The sequence below is a fragment of the Electrophorus electricus genome, chromosome 5 (assembly GCF_041902795.1).
Source record: "Electrophorus electricus isolate QZ-2024a chromosome 5, ASM4190279v1, whole genome shotgun sequence".
Lineage (NCBI taxonomy): Eukaryota > Metazoa > Chordata > Actinopteri > Gymnotiformes > Gymnotidae > Electrophorus > Electrophorus electricus.
In genome coordinates this window covers 9,023,367-9,033,375 of record NC_137501.1, presented here as the reverse complement: position 1 = coordinate 9,033,375, position 10,009 = coordinate 9,023,367, and the positions used below count along the sequence as shown (strand labels likewise).

Here is a 10,009-nt window from a genome sequence, read left to right as displayed (position 1 = left end):
CTTAGCCTCACACATCATAGTGTCAAGGAAAAGACCCAGCTTTCAAGGGGAAACTGTGGGAGGGTATAGCATGCTACAAACAAATCTGTATGTTTTCTGCAACTAACTGGCAGCAGAGGTTTCATGTAGTTACTGTAAATTAAATGTTTATAGCACGTAACTGTAATGACAGTGATGCCGTGTGCTTTTTAGAGGACAACAGTACATTGCTCTAATAAACCATTTTGTGCTTTTTGGATATTACTGCAATTTGGGGGTTACACTGTTATCTTAACAATTGTATTGTCTAATATGTAGCCTAAATTTAAAACTACATTAAATAGTCGAAAGATCCTAACAAACGAATACAATATAATGTCTTTAAACGTTTTTAGATGTTAAATAACAAACCTTTGAAATTACTTACGATTAACTTGTTGCACTTAACCTGGTTCACTAATATCCATTCTGAATGGGGAACTGAATTCTGCAAACAGCATTCTTATGTAGATGTTCTTATCCTCTACAAGTGCAATGTGTATGGCCTGCAAGGTTGTATCTTCGGTGGATCCATTCATAAGGAACATCTGGATCCAGTGCACTGAAAGGACTGTTCTTAATATGTGCCAAGACAAGATTTCAAAGCATTTCATTATCAATTCTTCTTTCTTGTGGCTTAAATTATTGCAGAGTACAACCAATGTGAATACAATTTTACACACACATAGGCTAAATTCATTCAAACTCTATTTTTAGGATATGTGCTTTGTTTGCAAAAAAGGTAGTTTCAAAATCAAAGTCCATGTCCATGTTAATGGGTGCAAAATGGCATGCCACCAAAAAGCTTTCCAGACACATTTCCCCCATCCAAGCCTTTAATGATGGTTTACAATTGAGAATTACAAATGCCACTGATCTATCTGGGGATGTCATTCTCTGTCCATCCTGTTTTTCTTCAGCTTCCAGTTTTGCTCATGCCTTGACACAAAAACAAAACTTTTGAAGTGCCTCTGTAGCCTAAGAGCACTTCTGTTGTGAGAGACCTCAAATACAGCATTTTTTGTTGCTTGTTTTTCATTTTGATGTTATGGCTTAATTCTAAGTTGATTTCACATTATGTTTGAGTGCTGTAATTTTTTTAATGCTTCATTTATGCATTGTTGTTGTGTTACATCCCTGGATGTTGTGGGATTGTTATTCATGCTGTTGTGCTTTGACGGGTTACCCACAAGAGGTCTATCTGAGAAGAACCAGTGAGATGTGGCTCATCATTACAACGATGACCTGATTGGCTAATGGGACAGTTGACTCCTCTTTAAATTTCTGTGTTGCTTATATGTTGGTGGCTTGTGGTATTTTATCAGTAGTCCCCACCCAGTCAAGGTAGATGCAGCTCTGTAGGGCTCTGAGTTTGTGTATCACTGTCAGCTGTAGGTTTTAATTGAAATAAGGTTTAATGAGATTGAATTTACCCTCATCTGTCATTATTTCTCATCTGTCCCAGTGTGTACTGAATGTAATGAGGGGCAGTGGTAGCTCAGTGGTTAAAGTACTTGACTTGTAATCGGAATGTGTTTTTTTTTCCCCTCCCTTTTCTATATCCTATTTTTGCAACAGGGATTTAGGGTAGGAGTGTTCTTCTTTTACTTTTTTTAGGGAAAATAGTGAATGGGCTGTCATTAGTTAATTTTTGTATGTTTTGTTGGTGTAAGCCCACCCTGAAGATATGCTCCTGTTTTGGTTTATATTGTGATTGTTTTTGTTTCTTTCTGCATTATATAGATAAAAGAATCTATAACTGTGTCTCCTTGTATTTTATGTTGTGCTCTTGTGGTCCTAGATTATTGATTTCAAAAGGGTTGTCTGTGTCACGGCTTCCACTGCAACCCAGTCTACAGCGGACTACATAACCCAGAAACCTCCTGTGCGCTCCCAGTCACCTGAGTAATAGCCTCACCTGTGTCTATTTCTCCCTAATGTGATTCACTATATAAGCCCTCTTGTGTGTGTATATCATTGTGAAGTCTTGTTTGTAGGACTTGTTACTGAGCTGTGGTTTAATACTGTGGCTGCTGTTCTGGATTATTAGATTACTCTTCTGTCTGTTCCCTTTTGGATTTGTTAGCTCTGTGCCTATATTGGATTGACCTCTGCCTGTTTTGACTACTCTTTGGATTGCCCCTATTAAACTATATGTTTTTGCTGCATTTGACTCCATCTCTGTTCACAAAGTCTGACAGTCTGTGATAGGCTCATAACAGTTGTGTTTTCTCTTAATGTATTTGTACTCTGCTTTAATGCATTAGTGTGCTTGCTTAATGCGGTCATGTTCATTTGCACTGTAAATGACAGCATATCTGTGCCTTCACGAATCATATTTTAAAAATGTTCCTGGTGACATATGATGCACCCTTTATATTCAAATCTGGAACATTCTTCCCAAGATCATCTAGTTTTAAAACTGAGGTGAGTGATTTAAGTTGCTTTCTCAGCTCTGCACTTTAGTTTGGAGAAGCATGAACATGCATAGATTATGCCCGATGTGAATTCCCTGTAATGGTCTCCATGGTCCTGTTCAGTATATCAAGCTAAATCTGCTGTGATGTTTATCACTCAGACAAAAAGTGAAGACAAAAAGTTGATTTAAGTAACTTTTAATTGACACTTAATAAAAAACATTACTACTGTATATCATGTTCAGATATTGTTAACAATCATAAAACAATGATCACAGTGACTTTAAAATGTGATTTAAAACATTTTCGTTTAAAATAAAAAGAAACTCATTGCAAAGGCATTATTTCATGCTGATACTGCACGTGACGTCTGCGTCGGCAGTGGAGAATTCAAGGTTTTTTTTCTAAACTGGAAAAGAGAGAAATGACTAATTATAATAATATTACCAATACATCTTCAATTTATATTCCAAAAATGATTTTTGTGATGTGTTTGGTTATACATAAACTCGCTACCTGTTCATGACTTCTTTTATATACTTGTTGACCCACTTCGCTTTAGGATCCACACAAACTGTTCTATCATCATGTTTGGTGATCCTGGACAAATAACAATAGATACAAGTTTTAAACTGCAAAATAAATCGCACCTATTATGTAAGAACGAGTAGCCACGTTATGAAGTCATACTTAGTCAGTTTTACTAGTTCTCGCAGAATGTTTGCTGGGTGGATTAACTCCATGGCGCAGGCTAATCATGCAGCTAATGAAGTAGATTTTTAAGACGTTTTCTAGGTGCGTGTGTTCCCTAGCCCGTTTTTTGAAAACCGTAATGAGTACAATATGTCCACAGACTCACAGCACTTCGGTTTTGCGACAACGCGCGCCAGCAGGCAGGATTTCCACTCTCCTGAAAGTTCGAGGGTTGATGAAAGAGGTGGTGGTCTTGACGCAGCGGCATCGGAAACTGAGAGTGGTTCCCTCCATAGGAAGCGCTGAAAGTGATTTGGTGCGAGTCATTATAAGGTTAACAACAATGAAACCAAGTGAGAACACTCGGTGTCCTTTAAACCTTGTGCCATAGTTAGCACAAAGACGTTAGCTCAGTATAACTGATTACAGAGAAACCGGACTTTTCGGTCAGAGGTCCTTCATCAGCTGATGAAAGAACCTCTGAAACGTCCTGTTTCTCTGGAAACCTTGTGTACCTCACTACAATTCTGAATATTTACATCTTTTACTACACAACAACTACTCACCTGAAATCTTCTATACATAGACATATATGTATATGCGTGTGTGTATGTATGTATGTATGTATGTATGTATGTATGTGTATGTATGTGTGTGTGTATGTGTGTGTGTGTGTGTGTGTGTGTGTGTGTGTGTGTGTGTGTGTGTGTATAGACAAATTGGTAGCATACACAATGATACAGTGGCATTTCTGATTGTAAATACAAAGGTTTTTACCATGCAGAGTGGCAAAGCAGCAGAGCAAAGTGGCTGACAGCAGAAGGTAGACGACGCTGCGGGACATGTTGAAAGTGATGGCAGTAGAGTCGCTCTTGGGAAAGTGCACTACTTCACTGAGTATATAAGGATACTCAGAAAGGAAGTAGTAGAAATAGCTTAGCCTCACACATCATAGTGTCAAGGAAAAGACCCAGCTTTCAAGGGGAAACTGTGGGAGGGTATAGCATGCTACAAACAAATCTGTATGTTTTCTGCAACTAACTGGCAGCAGAGGTTTCATGTAGTTACTGTAAATTAAATGTTTATAGCACGTAACTGTAATGACAGTGATGCCGTGTGCTTTTTAGAGGACAACAGTACATTGCTCTAATAAACCATTTTGTGCTTTTTGAATATTACTGCAATTTGGGGGTTACACTGTTATCTTAACAATTGTATTGTCTAATATGTAGCCTAAATTTAAAACTACATTAAATAGTCGAAAGATCCTAACAAACGAATACAATATAATGTCTTTAAACATTTTTAGATGTTAAATAACAAACCTTTGAAATTACTTATGTTTAACCTGGTTCCCTAATATCCGTTCTGCTAATTTTGGAAAGTTTAAACTAAATAATGGAAAGAAGAGAATGGGGAAAAACATGTGGGATTAACCAGTAGTGCTTCAGAAAAGTAGTTTTGGCAGCATTTTACTGTGTTCCTACAATATTCTTATTGTCACAGTAGCCAAAGAGTAAGATTTTAGATACTGTATTGTGTGCTACTAGTGTTAATATTTTCCAAAATGTAAAAACAGGGTCCTGTATAAAACATCTAATCACATTTAAAGTGCCACACTGATTGTCAATCATTGTACAAAACACGGAAATGCTTTTATTTAGTTTGCGGGAAATGTAATTAATTTGCGGCCCGCTATAAAGGCAGAGCTCAACGTCCTCATGTAAAGAGAACACAGCATTTCCCCTCTATATCTGCTAAGTTTGATATCGCCTTTGGGTTGCTGGGAAAGGCTGCACCGTCTGAATGATGCTGTTCAGCTAAATCATGAAATGCGATAATGAGTGTAAGACACTGGGGAAACAGCTAATGTCCCCTGTTCCCTTTCGGAAATGAATCACAACGCCTTTTCTCAACGCCTCATCATCTGCAAAAATAAATCTAAGAGAAAAGATAAGAATGTAAAAATAAGAGTTCAGTTACAACGTTCCTTGGTGTAATAACATACAAAATGTTTGACATTTTCATTTGCATTCTGTATGTCATTTTATCATATTCTAAGTACTGCTCCTTACAGCCTTCAAACAACAAATCTATGCCTCTATAAATCTTGCTGATACGTTTCCGTTTCCGCAGGTGAGAAGCACAGGCTGTTTTATATGATCTTTCAAAGGACAGTTGGTGTTCTCGTTTTAGTTTCTTGCGTGTATAGCCTGGTTTCCTGCTGCATTTTTTCCCCAAATTCAGATAGCTACAGAAATGTGAAAGTGCCTCTCATACCACCATAAGCGTGTTATCGAAAGCAAGTGGAAAGAATAATTTGAGTATGCGTTAGATCGAAATAATGCCATAATTCACTACTATTCCTTCATAGTTAGTGAGGAGTTAAGTATGATCCCTATGAGATCTGGACTGGAGATCACGATCTTCATTAGGAAATGACCAAACATTAAAGCTACACTTTTAAAAAATCATGACATTTAACTTTGTGAAATTGTAACAATATCACTACTTGTAACGAGGCGAGACGCAGGATGCAGGCGCAAGCACTGAAACGCAAGCGTTTACTGAAACACAAACGAACGAACAAAAGGAAATAAAACACGATGATCGCAAAATGCTTAACTGACACACACAAGGGGAGTCCAAACACACAAGGTATATAAACGAGAAACGCAGGCGAGGTAATACAGGCAAAATAACTGACAACAAATGGAAGCAGCGAAGTTCTTTTTAGTGTCGCTGGCCTTGTTCTCGCCTGTGGACTGGTTAGGAAATTTAGGGCAGTGTTCCCCGGAGCTCGTTGGGGGTGGGTGGGGGACTCATGATTTGCCCCAGAGCTCTCCATATGAGCACGGTATGCTCCAGACCTCACACAGGAGACATGGTATGTCCCCAGAGTTCAACAGGATGATCTGCTGTGTTTCTCCTTTCTGAAGGTTAGGAAGGTACCAGGAGGAGAGTGCCAGTCCACACCAGACCAGCGGACCCTGCCCTCAGTCAGCTGACCAGTCCACGCCTGACTGTGTATGGGTGTGAAGGTTGGTCCTGGGGGCGTGTTTAACCTACCTTGCTTTTGCTACCAGGTGTCAGTACGATGGCTGCAATTTGTCGATATGAAAAGGCACCGTCTCCGTGCCTCGTGGCGTGGCGCACACCACGTCTCGTGTTCAGTGTGGAGAGGTGCTCGCCGGACTCCACATGCAGGATGGTACGGTCAGTAAACGGATTCCAGGAGTGTGCTAGTGTGGCCACGTTCCCCTGCACCCGCTACACCACCTGTGTCTTCGTACGCCGAGAGGTGCGTGTTTATTGGGGGTACTGCAACACTCCCTCCTGGTCAGCAGCCTCCACCCAGTGGTGGTGGCCCCTGCGTCGCTTTTGTTTATGTTGTTTTTAGTTCCACGTGTATTTGTCTTTTGGCACAGGTAGTGCGTGTTTCCTTTTTTCTGCTGTGTTACCCATGTGTCATTGTCTTTATATCTTCCATTAACATTCCCCTGTTTGCTGTAACCACTGTGTCTGTTATTAATGTTATTTTGTTTTTGTTTTTTTTATTTTCTCTGTCTGTGACATTACTTCTCACTAATCATTTCAGCTTTTAAACAACAAATCTCTGCATGTCTGCATGCGAAGTTATTATAGATTTTAGTACATACATTTGCTGTTAATACAGAAAAATAAAGTGAATAAAATAAAATTATAATACTTGAATAATAGTACTTGAGTAACTTCTTGAATAAATATTCAGTATTTCATTAGTTTTGTAGTTTTGCAATATTGTTTTTATTCTTATAATGACACACAAAAAACCTATTCTTATTTCTACTGATAAATGTTTTTAAATGGTCTTGTAGACTGATGAAAAATGTGACTACACAGGACATGGACCTTTTGAAAGAAAGAAATAATTCATAATATCAGAACTTTGTAGCTGACAGTGACTGCGTATAGCAGCACTGTTATACAGTTATACAATGGTTTGTTATTGATATAGCAGGTCTCCAGATACCTAGTTACAATCAGAACTGTACAGTATACATAATCCAGAGAATACAAAAATGGACTGCGGAGGGTAAGAAAAGGATTCCTAAGGACTTGGGCATCCATACGTCTATAGTCAGTTAAATAATTTATAAATAGCACTATCAGAATCAGTGCCTCTCTCCCTAAGAATGGCTGTCCTACCAAGATCAGTGCAAGTGTGAGCATTTTACTAAAAAGGTTTTTCAAAGGAGGTTTATAGCAAATCTGTCATTTTGGGCCCCTATACTTGTAAGCAGAGGCAATAAGAATAAGGAACAGAAAAAGCTAAGTAGACTGTTGGACATTGCCATCTGTTTTTAAACTACACCCATGGTGTGTTATTAGGACCTAGGACCTCTCTGGTAGTGCTGATCTCTGTGGGAGTTCATATCATGGTTTCTTTCGAATCGCAATATTTGATATTTTGGAAAATGTTAGTCATTGCCCACATGATGCGCTTTACAGCAATGACATGCACATGCCACATATGATAAATCAGATTTAGCACTTTGTCATTTCTGAACCTAAGAACGTTCGATACCTCTGGCCAACACTTCTTTTTCCTGTCTGAAACCTAGACCTGCTGTTTTCCTTTTTGTAGAATAGAAAGTCAGTGAGCACCATGTGTGCGCAACGCAACGCAATGCGCAACGCTGGATTACAATAAATAATAAAATATTTTTTTTTTTTGATACAGTAAAATGAAAGTAATGTGGTGGTTGGAATAGATGTGGTGGTTGGAATAGATTGCATGCAGCATTGCATGTACAGGGGAAAGCTGTAGGTGGAGTGCAGTGAAAAAGGTGCCAAACCACATGCACATTAAATAATGAGCAGGTTGCTCCTATCTTAGATGAAAATATCTCCATGGCCGTGAATGTGGCCCAACCATGGTAGGTGCACAAACTAAATGATACTGTCTTCAAGGCATCTCCATGATGTAAGTGCTTATTACTTGTATATTTAATATTTCAGATGTCATAAAATAAAAAAGATTAATTTAACAGCATCTATTAAAAATGCTTTTCCTGTAACTAGCAGTTGGTTTGATAATAGCTAATCAAGCCAGTGTGATTAAATATGAACAATATTGCAATATAGAATAGACACCTGTCCAAGTCTGGCTGTTTCACACTTCACACAGCTTTTTCATGTCTAATCCCATAGGTCCTCCACATCCAGACAGATAGGTAAGTAATGGTGAGCCAACCAGACATTGTGATTGTAGATAAGATGCAGAAAACAGCACTGATAATAGACGTGGCAATCCCAAGTGATGAAAATATGTAAAGGAAGGAATATGAACATTTTGAGAAATACCAGGGACTGAACAAGCAAAAAGAGAACATCCAGGTTGTCCCAGTCATGATGGGGCACTTGGAGCTGTGACCTCTAAGGTGGAGGAGCGGCTCCAAAATAATACCAAATGACCACACCAATCTCACGCCAAACGCTTGCAATCCTAGGAACAGCAACAGTATTGTACCATACTCTTTAACTTCCAGGGCTGACAGTGTCACAGTGGTAGAAGGCCCAAGACAGAAACACACACATTTCGGTGTAATTCGGTGTTCATGGATGTTCATGTCCCATGCACTGCATTTGGAATCTAAACTCCTTCTGATTTTCTTATTAATTTTTCTCCTCTAAACCTATATTTTGTTATCTGCAAGTTGTTCCCACTCTTCCAACGAGTGTGCATTCCCAACATCCAACTCTCTGACTTCTTTTTTTCCTCTCTCCTCAGACGAAATTCTTCAACTCCTGACTTCCAGCAGTCCGACTACATGCCCACTGGATCCAATTCCTTCCACTCTGTTCCAGACAACCTCAAGAGATCTAACTTCCTTTCAACTCCGTCATCATCAACAACTCCTTATCTTCTGGATACTTATTCCTATGTGCAATATATGTATATACTTATACTTTATATATTAGGGGTGGGACTTGATTAAAAATAATTAATCTAATTAATTAGAAGCTTTGTAATTAATTAATCGAAATTAATCACATTTTAATCACAACAATTCTTGTTGCTAACAGAGGTCCAGTGATCCCCAGTCAGAGGCACATTTGTGGCGCTCTTCACGAGAACCTGCTTTACTTTACTTTCCTCATCATACAGCTGCTGGATTTTTTTTCGACATTGTCTTTCTGGACGGCAGTTCGTAACTTGCATCAGCTGACGCAATTTGCAGCGTCTCTTGTAACCCTTTATCTTCGACCACAGAGAACGGTCTACAGTCCACAGCAATCCATCTCGCCAGTGAATTGGTCAATCTGTCTGACGTGGACTTTGACATTTTGTTTCTGAATGTGAACCCCGACATGTGGTAGAGTGTTGAGTGGCGACACTGTTTGCTCGTACTAGGAATACTATCACATTTAGCAGCTAAGTTAACATTACTGACCTGCGCGCTAGCCCCAACATGTTTTGCGTTGAGGTGGTAACGAAGCGTGGAAGTGCTCCTGTGATGAGCAAGCTCCTTCCTGCATAAAGTGCAAATAACAACATTTTTGTTTGTACTTCCATCTGGAAGTTTCTTGTATTTAAAATTCCCATCCACCAGCGAAGCCTCTTCCGTCATCTTCATCATGCTCATCACATTGTGCGTCAATATAATCTGTATTCCTGGAACTCGTGCACTGAGAAACGTTCCACGGTGCAAAAGTATGATAAAAATGCCTTACATTTTTTATTTCGTTATTTTCCCTGTAATTAATTAATCGAAATTAACGCGTTAAAGTCCCACCCCTAATTATATATATATATATATATATATATATATATATATATATATATTCGTGTGTTTATACGGTGTCTTGTCTCATGCACTTACTTTTATGTATAGTGT

The 10,009-nt window shown here is 38.9% G+C and overlaps 1 protein-coding gene across 1 annotated transcript; it reads right to left on the bottom strand.

Annotated features, from left to right (window-relative positions):
- Positions 1 to 2,617: 2,617 nt before the first annotated feature.
- On the bottom strand, positions 2,618 to 4,063 carry LOC113589797 (alveolar macrophage chemotactic factor-like). Its single transcript, XM_027029635.3, has 4 exons — positions 3,906 to 4,063; positions 3,295 to 3,430; positions 2,952 to 3,035; positions 2,618 to 2,844 (listed from the first exon to the last, which is right to left on the bottom strand). The coding sequence occupies exons 1-4, from the start codon at positions 3,970 to 3,972 to the stop codon at positions 2,826 to 2,828; spliced, it is 306 nt and encodes a 101-aa protein (XP_026885436.2). The 5' UTR covers positions 3,973 to 4,063; the 3' UTR covers positions 2,618 to 2,825.
- Between the last annotated feature and the right edge of the window lie 5,946 nt (positions 4,064 to 10,009).